The 12,549-nt window shown below is 39.2% G+C and overlaps 1 protein-coding gene across 1 annotated transcript; it reads left to right on the forward strand.

The window, feature by feature from the left end:
- Positions 1–1,108: 1,108 nt before the first annotated feature.
- Positions 1,109–7,074, forward strand: LOC139357364 (tripartite motif-containing protein 43-like). Its single transcript, XM_071073970.1, has 6 exons — positions 1,109–1,660; positions 2,276–2,371; positions 3,446–3,676; positions 4,656–4,678; positions 5,211–5,308; positions 6,420–7,074. Exons 1-6 carry the CDS (start codon positions 1,250–1,252, stop codon positions 6,899–6,901), a joined length of 1,341 nt encoding a protein of 446 aa, XP_070930071.1. The 5' UTR covers positions 1,109–1,249; the 3' UTR covers positions 6,902–7,074.
- The last annotated feature ends 5,475 nt before the right edge of the window (positions 7,075–12,549 follow it).

Consider the following 12,549-nt stretch of genomic DNA (forward strand, 5'->3'; position numbering starts at 1 on the left):
AATTCTGGGATTACAGGCTGGAGTCACTTTGCCTGGCCTAGGTTTTTATTTTTATTTTAGCAAAACATACATTCATTTAAAACGCTGAGTTAATGTCTAGTGCCAATGTTTTATTTGTATTATTTTCTTTTTGGAGACGGAGTCTTGCTCTGTCGCCCAGGCTGGAGTGCGGTGGCGCCACCTTGGCTCACTGCAAGCTCCGCCTCCCGGGTTCACGCCATTCTCCCGCCTCAGCCTCCTGAGTAGCTGGGACTACAGCTACTGGTGCCCGCTACCACTCCTGGCTAATTTTTTGTATTTTTTAGAAGAGACAGGATTTCACCATGTGAGCCTGGATGGTCTCCATCTCCTGATCTCGTGATCCACCCGCCTCGGCCGCCTCGGCCTCCCAAAGTGCTCGGAATACAGGCGTGAGCCACCGTGCCCGGCCTCTAGCGCCTATTATTATTGCATAATACTTACTATTTTTCTGACTGTGTGAAAGAGTAATGATAATGCTTCAATTATCATTATCTTTCTGTAAATTTAATTATCTGTCTTTTAAGGATGTGGTAATATTAACCAGTATATCCCCAAATTAACAGACAGTGCAGGAACAGTAAACATGCCAGAAAGTTTTTGTTGATTGAATTAACATAGCAGCCTAGAAAAACAATGATTCTTAGCTTTGCCTTGGAGAGGTACCTTACCTTGATTTGACTGTTTTACCTTGGAGAGTAAAGGCTAGCTTTTTCTGATTTGGAGAGAGGTGTGAGTTCTGCTCTAACGTTTTCAAGCAGGGTCCTTCTGGAAAAGTCATTATAGATGGTTGTTGTAGTTAAAGAAAATAATGAGAGTAGAAGAGCTTAGTGAGCTTTCCTTCTCTAAACCAATCACTGGCAATAAGAGTGTTACTGATTTTCAGATCATTCAGACTCACCTCTTGAGAGTATAGGTTGATGAAACCCTTGAACCCTAAGCAATTTAGTGGACACTAACACCTCAGAAAATCTGACATTCTTCTATGCAAGAAAGTAGAGTTTGGAAAGCTGGACATGTGTCGATTGGAGAACGGTTGTTTTTTCTAGAGGTTGATGTCTCTTTGTGCCTTAGTTTTCCATTTTTCCTATTTCTGTCATTGCAAATTAAATCCTATACTTCTCTAGAAAAAAAGGATATTATTCAATCACAACCTGATTCAAACTTTGCTTGGATCTTTGTCTCTTCAGGGTAGGAGAATAAATTCTTGTGGTTTTCTTTCCTTAGGAAAATGGACTCAGACTTCTCACATGCCTTCCAGAAGGAACTCATCTGTGTCATCTGTTCAAACTACCTGGTAGACCCTGTCACCATCTGCTGTGGGCACAGCTTCTGTAGGCCCTGTCTCTGCATTTCCTGGGAAGAAGCCCAAAGTCCTGCCAACTGCCCTGCATGCCGCGAACCATCACGGAAACAGGACTTCAAAACCAATATTCTTCTGAAGAATTTAGTGACCATCACGAGAAAAGCCAGTCTCTGGCAATTCCTGAGCTCTGAGAAACAAATATGTGGGACCCATAGGGAAACAAAGAAGATGTTCTGTGAGGTGGAAAAGAGTCTGCTCTGTTTGCTGTGCTCCAACTCTCAGGAGCACGGCTCTCACAAACACTATCCCATTGAAGGGGCCGCTGAGGAACACCGGGTAAGAGATAGCTCTGCAATCACCTGAAAGCTGGAGGGTGGCAGAGTTAAAGAGATTAGAAGGACGATGAGAATCATCATGGTGATTACTCTCTTCTTTACTGAGTGCCAGGTGCTGTTCTTGGTATCAATTATGACATTTGGATAAAATGTGCAACTCTACGTTCCTTCATGGAGCTTGTACCCAAAAAGAGACTGATTAAGTAAATGTTCTTATTATTGACTCTACAGTTCAATGCTAAAGGCATTGAAAAGCAACCAAAACTACAAGTGCAAAGAAACGTATTTTTGAAATATATTTATATTACTGGACAAACGAGTATGGGGATAGCACACTGCAAAATCAGGGGGCTAGCATAGTGGGTTCTGAAGCAGGATGTTTCACTGAACATTAGCCAGGTTACAGGAAATCTTGACTCTTCAGTTTTCTAAACTGTTCTATATTCTGAAACCTCAGAACTGAAAATATCAATTGAGGATGAGCAGTGAAAAAATTGTTTTTTTCCCTTCTCTCTAATGTATTTATATATTACATCCCTTGCCTGCGTATATCATTCAGAGTGTGGAATCTATGGTATTTGACTTTCTGTTTTTTAACCTCATAATTCTTTTGCAGGAGAAGCTCTTAGAGCAAATGAGGATTTTATGGAAAAAGATTCAAGAAAATCAGAGAAATCTAAATGAGGAGAGAAGAACAGCCCTCCTCTGGAGGGTAAGTATGAGACCGTGAGTCCTCACAACCAGCTTGAGATAAGCATGCTGACAACATTTATATTAGCAACTTGAGTTGAAAGTCTCATATGCCAGATTTTGTCCTGTGTTTATTCATAGGCTGGAAAACAACCAGACTCTTCAATATAATGCTTGTTCAGGTTTTTTGGAAATGTTCTTCAGATAAGTAAAAAATAAATATAAATTCTGAAGGGCAAGTATGTGCTTAAAATTAATAAATATTTCAGGCAGAGTTTTCTGAATAAGTTGAATTATATAGTATTAATTACATAGTACATAATTGAGAAATAAAGGTATTTAATGTTGAATATGATGTTGGCCAGGGGGAAGAAATCAGGTAGGAACAGTCATTTAAGAAATGTGCCTGTGCTGGTGAAGTCTGATAGCAAAGGACCCAGATGATGCCAGTTCATGTAGGAGAAAATGTAACATGATGAAAAGCTGAGGAGAAGGGGTAAAAAATGACTGGGGGAGTGAGAGAATAACTATGTCAATATTGAGAGGAGAGACACAATGGAATGGAGATTCATGTTCTTAGAATGGCAGGGCAATACAGAGCCTATGGCTTTTGACAGAAGAAAGATAGGAGACAGAAAAGAGGTAGTCGGTTTGAGAGATGTGGGTTAAATTTTTTACTAAGATCCTTTTTGTGTGATGGCTTCTGATTCTGATTATAATATACTAAAATCATTTCTACTGACAGTGATTCTTTAGTCTGTGAAGTACAGAGATTTGAAACAACAAACTAATTGAGTAACAAAGATTATATATATTATCCATGACAATTTGACAATCAATCATAAATTTTACTTGTTTTCTAATGGTATTTCAGATTTAAGAGGACATATATTTAAACATTTAAATCTGAAGGGCTAATTTGCAGGTGTTTGGGAATTGATGAATTACTTAAATTTTGAAGGAAGTTCTTGTTTAACTCATCAGACTGTTTGTAAATGATGGAAAATAAAAGAAGGAATGAGGAGGATGAATTTGTGGGTTCTGTGAGGTGGAAGTAGGCCTGGGTATGTAACCTACAAAATCCATGTCCCTACAGGGCGATGTGGTTTTACGGGCACAGATGATCAGGAATGAGTATAGGAAGCTGCATCCAGTTCTCCATAGGGAAGAAAAACAACATCTAGAGAGACTGAACAAGGAGTACCAAGAGATTTTTCAGCAACTCCAGAGAAGTTGGGTCAACATGGATCAAAAGAGTAAACACTTGAAAGAAATGTATCAGGAACTAATGAAAATGTGTCATAAACCAGATGTGGAGCTGCTCCAGGTAAGAATGGAGGATGCCCCTTGAGATACTTTGTATTAGCTGCCCTTTACATCTTTGCCTTCCATTGGGTACCCAAGACATTATTTCTTCTTCTCCCACATTGATGGTGAGAGCCATATAGAGATAAACGATAACTGCTAACCTAATCTTCGAAATAAACCTTTATGAAATTGTGCAACTAGATTTCCATAGAACATTTTCTACCACAAGCTTCCTCCTCCAGCACATTTCATTAAAACTGTGGAAGAAAAAATTTCATGTGAAAATTCTACTTTTGTCTCCAGTGGATAATCCATAGAAATTATGGAAAAACTAACATTTCCTTCTTCCTCCTTCTGGGAAGTCCTAGGTTTGAAATGCTCTTAATTTCAGCCGTATTAACCTTTGGGGGCTAGCCCTGAAAAAGACTACATTGTAGACAGCTGCAGCAATGCGCAGTCACTACTCACACCTTTCTCTCTCATGCAAATTTAGGGTCCTGAATTTATCAGAAATTGATTCTGTCAATAGGTCTTACTGGTATAATTGCTAGAGATGAGAACACATTTTAAAAGAGTTGCAGTGATAGTATATGGCAATTCTAAAGTTTTCAAAGCTAAAGACCAGATAGGCAGAATAACACCTTTTTTGTTTGTTTGTTTGGAGAAAGAGTCTTCTTCTGTCACCCAGACTGAAGTCAGTGGCCCAATCTCAGTTCACTGCAACTTCTGCCTCCTTGGTTCAAGTAATTCTCCTGCTTCAGCCTCCCGAGTAGCTGGAACTACAGGCATGCACCACCACATCCAGCTAATTTGTTTGTATTTTTAGTAGAGATGGGGTTTTGCTATGTTGTCCAGGCTAGTCTGGAAATCCTGACCTCAGGTTATCCACCCACCTTGGCCTCCCAAAGTGCTGGGATTACAGGTGTGAGCCACCTCACCCAACAAGAATAACAACTTTCTAAAGAAGTCATTTTTTCTTTCTCTCTCCCTCTCTACAGGATTTGGGAGACATCGTGGCAAGGTATGTCTTTGGTCATCAGTGCAAGCTGGAGCACAAGGCGTGCTATGAAAACATCAAGCTGTTTCCAACAAAATGAAAACATAATTTACTAACACCATAATGTGCCAGTGTGATGGTGTGTATATGCGCGTGTACTCATGTGTTTGTGTGGTGTGTTGAATGTTACCTATGCCTTTTATCAGACATTAACCTTTTCTTAGTTTCCCAAGTGACTCAGGGGGTTATGTTTTGAATAGTTCAATGCAGAAGTTGCTAGAATACAATTGCCTGTTTTTAGGATTCAGAATCCTAATTAGAGATAAACTATTTGGTGGCAGATAGGGAGAGAGGCATTTATCTTTCAGTGGCAGTAGGTACAGTAGGTTAGAAATGGAGTGAATAGTTAGAAAGATTCCCTAAGAGCCACAAACCCATCCTAGGATTGTGAAGGTACATTACCATATCAGAAGTGGATTTGAATGAAGCATTTTCTGTTGGAATCTATTAAACACAGACATGGGAAACTTAACCAACTCAACCAACTTCCTTGCAGGAGTGAGTCTGTGCTGCTGCACATGCCGCAGCCTGTCAATCCAGAGCTCACTCTAGGGCCCATCACTGGACTGGTGGACAGGCTCAACCGCTTCCGAGGTGAGTGTCGCCCTCTTGGTGGGATCAACATGCAATGCCTTCATTTATGGTTTTCTATGGGCAGCTTTACCAGTGTAATCATCTTTCATCTAGAAGAAGAGAATAGTCTGTGAATAGGTATTTCTATTTATAGTTTCACTATCATCAAACTGACCAGAATAAATAAAATCTGGTGAAATGTAATAGGAATCAGCCACATAACAAATTTCTTAGAAAAATAAAACATGCAGAAGGGCCCTTTAGGACTTTAGGAAGCATTCCCTGATACAATTTCATGTATACAATTATTACATGAAATGTACAGAACTAAATTAATTTAGGACATTTCAATTTCAAATTTAGTGCAGTTAACAACTGATTTGAGTGACAGTGTTTTTTAAAATACATTTCAGGTGAAGTTTCACAGCATTTATAATTTTAGTCACGTTTTTAATCAACAAAAGCATACATGAGTAACTTATATAACAGCGCAAAAACTGAGAATCTGTGAAGCATAGAAACGTGATTTAGTGGTTGATGAGGCCTTAGATAGAACTCCAGGATAGATGATGATAAATCTAGCAGACGAAAGAAGCCTGTGTCTGAATCTGACATGAAAGTCAGATAATTCTTGCAAGGAATCTGCACTTTTCAGAAGGCAGATTCAGATTTTCTCTTTAAGTATGAATTTGCTAGCTTCAGTGACAGATTATAATATTTCTGGCAAAATGGTAACTTTTTATTTGGGTCTAGGAATGCTCCCCACCTCATCTCCCGTCCCCAGCCTCCTGCTCTGCCCTGACAGAGAAGAGGCAATGGAGGTTAATTTTATTGCTATGGACTTGGCTGCAGGGCAAGAGCTTCCAGTTTTTCAGTTGTTACGAAAGGTCGCTCAACTAGACATAGACATGACCTTCCTCCCCTTTATACTTTTTGAGTTTATAGAAATTGTGATCATTGTAGTTTAGCTAATTACTTGTACAGATATACTAACACCCTTTGATTCCAACATTTTTCCAGACAGAAGTTTCTTTCTAATCTTGACCTGTGTTTTCTAGTGAGAGTCTCTTTCTTATCTGAACATGAGAATTTATAAACTACTTTTCACTTGAACATTCTCTTTTTTCTACAGTGGAAATTGCCTTCACTTGGGAAGTAACCAATCACAATATCAGGCTGTTTGGGGATGTGAGAAGATTGATGTTTAGACGTGGATCTTTGAATTCTGACAGATCTGACTATTTTGCTGCATGGGGAACCTGGGTCTTCTCCTCTGGGAAACACTACTGGGAGCTGGATGTGGACAGCTCTTGGGACTGGGCTCTGGGAGTCTGTAAGGACTCCTGGATAAGGAAGAATAGCACAATGGCTACATCTAAGGACATATTTCTTCTTTTGTGCGAGAAGGTGGATAATCGTTTCAGTCTCTTGACCACCTCCCCATTGTTTCTTCACCATGTAGAGAAACCTCTGGGCCGGGTTGGTGTGTTTCTTGATTTTGAAGGTGGAAGTGTGAGTTTTTTGAATGTCACCAGGAGTTCCCTCATATGGAGTTACCCGGCTGGCTCCTTAAATTTTCCTGTCAGGCCTTTCTTTTCCACTGGCCACAGATGATCAGGATTAAGAACCCTGACTGTTTGGTAACTCCATATACAAGGGATCCCTTCACTGTTGATACAAAGAAATCATACTGTTCAGGCTTTTATCTATGTTAGTGTCACTTCATTTTGTTGCTATTAAATAGAAAATATGTAAAATGCAAAACCTTTTTGTACATTTTCTTACAATTAAAATAATCTCCTATGGCCAATTTCCTAAAATATGTATTGTGATTTTCAAGTGTTTGTGAATTTATTGGATGCAATTCTGGAAATATGTGGGTGTATGTTTCCAACTTAATGATCTCATGCAGGAACTAAATTTGCACATCACGGACAGACAGGATTTTGTACAATGCACTTGTAAGTGTCAACGTTCCCTCCTATTAATACAGTAAATTCTACACCTCATCACTTTAGGGGGAAAAATATACTTTACACAGAAGTTTTCACTGAATCTTTGGGCTAGAATTGGAATTTAAAAGTCATGCATCCTATGGAGACAAAATACATTCTGAGAAATGCATTATTAGGCGATTTTATCATTGTGTGAACATCAGAACACACTACAAAAACCTACATAGAATATCCACCTACAGACATAGGCTAATGGTACAGCCTATTGCTTCTCTGAGAAGTTGCTAGCAATGTCTGAGCAAGAACCAAAAGAGTTTAACCCACATGGAATTCTGGAGCTATTTATTAAAGCAAACAGCATCACCCAGGGAAAAATAGACAGATGAGCAGACTGTCTGTATTAAATGTGTTTATACTTCCAATTCACACAGACTGAATCCTCATTGATAATCTAGAGACCTGAGACATAACCATTACCTCATGTTACAGTGGAAACATATTAGTATCAGGGAAAAAAAAACCAACTAACTAAATTAAACCAAATCAAAAAACAAAACAAACATAACCCAGTTCTGATGAAAACCCAGTTTATAGTGAGTCCATTGAGTCTGTCTGCCCACCAAATGGTCATTTTCATGATCACTGATTAAATAATGGAAACAAACATTCTACTTCCAGTCCAGCAGATGATCCTGGCTGATGTCTGGGGTTCTTTGGTTGGGGCTGTTACCTAGAATATATTCAAACGGCCTCTCCAGGTAGTCGCTTGGCCTTGCTCACAGCATGGTAGATAATTTTCCACAGTGAAGATTCCCATAGAGTCAGGAGAAGTCTATACTACCATTATGCTACAGAGTAAAACATCAGCTGCAGTCACAACCCTACACAAAGTAAAGGAACTAGAACACACACAGCAGTAGCAGTCTTGAAGTTACATCACAGAAAGACAATGGGGGATGGAATATATATTTTAGCACTTTTTAGCGAGAATGGGGGAGGAATATAACCTACTACACCTACTCTTCCTAAGAAGTGGACCTTGAGGATCTATATCCAGAGACTCAGGGTCCTGTAAAACATGAGATCCAACGAGCCCCTTACAGAAACACCATTCAAGTTCCAGATTCCTGTAAAGGGGCAATCGACAATTAACCACGTTAATATTCTTTTGGAAATTTTCTTCAAGATTTGGTATCAACTGGACAATCATTATGAACACAACACAGCAAAATCACTGAGGTAGATGCACACGATACTGGAGTAGAGGGGTGGAAGGGGTGGTCCATCTCCTTCAAGATGACCATGTACAGACACAGTAATTCTAGGACAGTGAGATAAAAAAAGGTCAGTGAATCCTTGTCAGGACCCCTCTTCTGATGTCTATATGTGGCTGCAAGCTATTCATGCAAGCCTTCTGAATGCCTTGTGCTTCCCAAGATTTCTTGATATTAAAAGCCACTGTCTGGGGTTCCTAATACATAGAATACTTTCAGCATAGAGGGTGACAAAGTCTTTCCCTCAAAAGCCAGAAGTTCAGAAACCTGTAGCCGAGTCATCCACTGGACCTTACCAGTAAGTGTGGACTGAAGAGAGAGACATTGGTTTTAAGCTCAGATAAAAGCTGTTCCATTGTAGACTCTCATACTCAAAAGGGAAGGTGAGGCTAGGTCCTGTGACTCTTCATTCTTCCAGACTGTGGAAGTTTTTGATGCTGACTCAGAGATATGTTCTCTGTTTACTAAAATCTAATGTCTATTAACATTCCGCTGCAAAAGAGATAGGCCGCGTCCTGTCACAGGCCTCTCACCCTGTGCCCATATGTTCCACTCCTCTGGCCCTTACTGAACCATGATGCCTGCCAGAATCACTCTGAAATTCTTCTGTGCCTCTGTCAGTCTTCTGGCCCAGTTCTCAGAACACAGGTCCCTGTCTATCCGCTTTCCAATGATCTGCCCTTGCCCTTCAAATTCACAACATAAGAAAAGTTGGTCATTAAAATATCCCAGAATGGGAAATAGGGGTTGCCTGTTTTGTCTGAGACCAGTAATGCAGATGCAGGACCCGAAAGGAGAAGGAGAAAGCAAAAGTTGATGCCTTTGAAACTGCTCAGTCACACCCTTATGACATCTAAAAGGGTAAAAGGTATTTGGGGTTAACTAATGGCAACAGAAAGACGACAGTCAAGTTCAGGCATATATGGAGAAAGAGAGTTTCTATCAGTGTCTGACACAAAGTAAAACTCTCTTTCTTTACCGGAATGCACCCATAAATGTGTCAGAAAAGTAAAGTTTGGTGAGGAAAAGCAAAGTTGTAGAGAACAAGGGATACTGATAAAGAAGACAAGAAGCAACATTTCCTGCACATGTCAAAATAATTCTTGAGTCGTTACATTTCCTGGAATTGGCATGAGGTTTCCACTGTGTATTTTCCATTGTGAAGAAGTCAGGCGAGAGTAATATGGTATCATGGTTAAGAGCGATGTCTTGAAGCTAAATTGCCTGGGTTTGACTCCCAAACTCACTGCTCATAATCCTCATTCCCAGAGCTCATACCCAGAGCAAAGTGCCTTTCTCAATGCCTTATGTGTGGGTGTGGGATATACATTTTTTGTTCGCATTGTCTTAAATACATTTCAAAAGTTTTTTGTTTTGTATTTTGAATATTATTTAATTAAACATATTTTCTTCATTGTTTTTCTTTAGTGCATGTATTTGCAGGGAAACTATAAAAGAGAGGGGAGGGAATACGTTTTTCTAATGATATTTAAAACAACTAGTAACAATTGAAATTAATTTTAATAACACTTTCTAACCCAATATATCCAAAATGTTTTCAACATAATAAACATGACAAATATTAGTGAGATATTTTATATTCTTTTTTTGAGACAGAGTCTGGCTTTGTCACCCAGGCTGGAGTGTAGTGACTAGATCCTGTCTAGCTGCAGTGTCAACCTCCCGGGCTATAGCAATCTTCCCACTTCAGCCTCCCCAGTACCTGGGACTACAGGTTCATTCCAGCATGCTCCACTAATTTTTATTTTTTTGGAGAGACGAGGTTTTGCAATGTTACCTATGCTTGTCTCAAACTCCTTTCCTGTGTCCACCTCTCAATGCGCTGGGATGACAGGCTTGAACAATAATGTTTATACATTTTAGGAAGAAATTCCTAAGCCTACTTCAGTTTTAAAAAGAAGGGTAGATTAGAATTTACTTTCTTTAAACTCAATCGTTTCTAAAACTCTAAATTAGATTCAAGTATTAAATGCCCCAGGACGACAATTTTAGAAGACAAGTTTTCAAAGTGAGCCAGGCTAGATGCTTTATAATTGAGCATTCACTGGATATATCTTGGCATCCTGATGGCCAACACTGAGGGTGTCTATTTTTTTAAATAATGTGAAAGACAGAACCTTGTTCCATATACACTGTGTAGAATTTCCAGAGTTAGAAACTATTCTTAAAACCCTTCCCTACATTCTTTTTATGTATGTATTTTTTTGAAAAATTAAACTATACATGGATACACTCTTTTTTTTTTTTCTCTTTTCTTTTTTTTTTCTTTATTATTATTATACTTTAAGTTCTAGGGTACATGTGCATAACATGCAGGTTTGTTACATATGTATACTTGTGCCATGTTGGTGTGCAGCACCCATCAACTCGTCATTTACATCAGGTATAACTCCCAATGCAATCCCTCCCCCCTCCTCCCTCCCCATGATAGGCCCCGGTGTGTGATGTTCCTCTTCCCGGGTCCAAGTGATCTCATTGTTCAGTTCCCACCTATGAGTGAGAACATGCGGTGTTTGGTTTTCTGTTCTTGCGATAGTTTGCTGAGAATGATGGTTTCCAGCTGCATCCATGTCCCTACAAAGGACACAAACTCATCCTTTTTGATGGCTGCATAGTATTCCATGGTGTATATGTGCCACATTTTCTTAATCCAGTCTGTCAATGATGGACATTTGGGTTGGTTCCAAGCCTTTGCTATTGTGAATAGCGCCGCAATAAACATACATGTGCATGTGTCTTTATAGCAGCATGATTTATAATCCTTTAATAGAAGATTAGGTTTCTTCAGTGTCAAAGGCAAAACCTAGTACTTTGGATTGGCTCTATTTAATTTTATAATTGCTTTATCAATTAAAATTAAAAAATAACTTCAACAAATACATTCCAATGATAGATGAGTAAATCAGATGTCTGATGTCATTATACAATGTTACTTTTTTTTTTTTTTTTTTTCTTTTGACATGGAGTCTGGCTCTTTCATCCAGGCTGGAGTGAAGTGGCAGGATCTTGGCTCACTGTAACCTCCACCCCCAGGGTTCAAGCAAATCTCCTGCTGGGATTACAGGTGCCTGCCACTATGCCCATCTAATTTTTTTATTTTGAGAAGAGGGGGGGGGTTTCTCCATGCTTGCCAGGCTGGTCTTGAACTCCTGATCTCAGGTAATTCGCCAACCTCGGCCTCCCAAAGTGCTGGGATTATAGGTGTGAGCCACCACAGTGGCCTGATGTTACCTTTATAAGTCCACATAAAGTGACTTTATAATTACTTTTTAATAACTCTTTATTAAATCCTAACATATGTGAACAACAATTTTGTTTTCTACTTTTATATACAATACTATATTTTCCATGATTTTTAAAGAGTAGACTTTTTTTTTTTTTGGAAATGTTGTCTCGCTCTCTTGCGCAGGCTGAATTGCAGTGGCACAATCTGGGTTCACTTCATCCTCTGCCTCCCAGGTTCAGGAGATTCTCCTGCCACAGCCTCCTGGGTAGCTGGGACTACAGGTCAGTGCAACTATGCCAGCCTAATTTTTGTATTTTTATTAGTTACAGGGTTTTGCCATGTTGGTCAGACGTGTCTCCAACTCCTGACCTCAAGGGATCTGCCCACCTCAACTTCCCCAAGTGTTGAGGTTAAGTCACCACGCCCAACCTGGATTGGTTTTTAAGAACTTGATTTATACTTGTTTTGTTTTAAAGAATAGTTTTTTGTGTTTTTAAACTTTTTAAAGTTAAAAATACTTCACAAGAAACTGGTGAACTTAAATGACATTGAAGATAATTTACTGTTACTTAATGGCGGGGTGATCTTTGGGGACTGGTTTATGGGTATAAAATTGAAAAATTAATTTGTAACCTGAGATTAGTATTCTGAAGCTCTATCTCAAGTGACTTAGAGAAATTCTCAAATCACCAAATACAATAAATAAATGAATATAAAAGTATAGTGGCTCATTCACTTCTCTAAAGCATTTTCTAAACTCCCAGAATTATGAAAACCACGGAAGAT

The sequence above is a fragment of the Macaca nemestrina genome, chromosome 12 (assembly GCF_043159975.1).
Source record: "Macaca nemestrina isolate mMacNem1 chromosome 12, mMacNem.hap1, whole genome shotgun sequence".
Classification (NCBI taxonomy): Eukaryota; Metazoa; Chordata; class Mammalia; order Primates; family Cercopithecidae; genus Macaca; species Macaca nemestrina.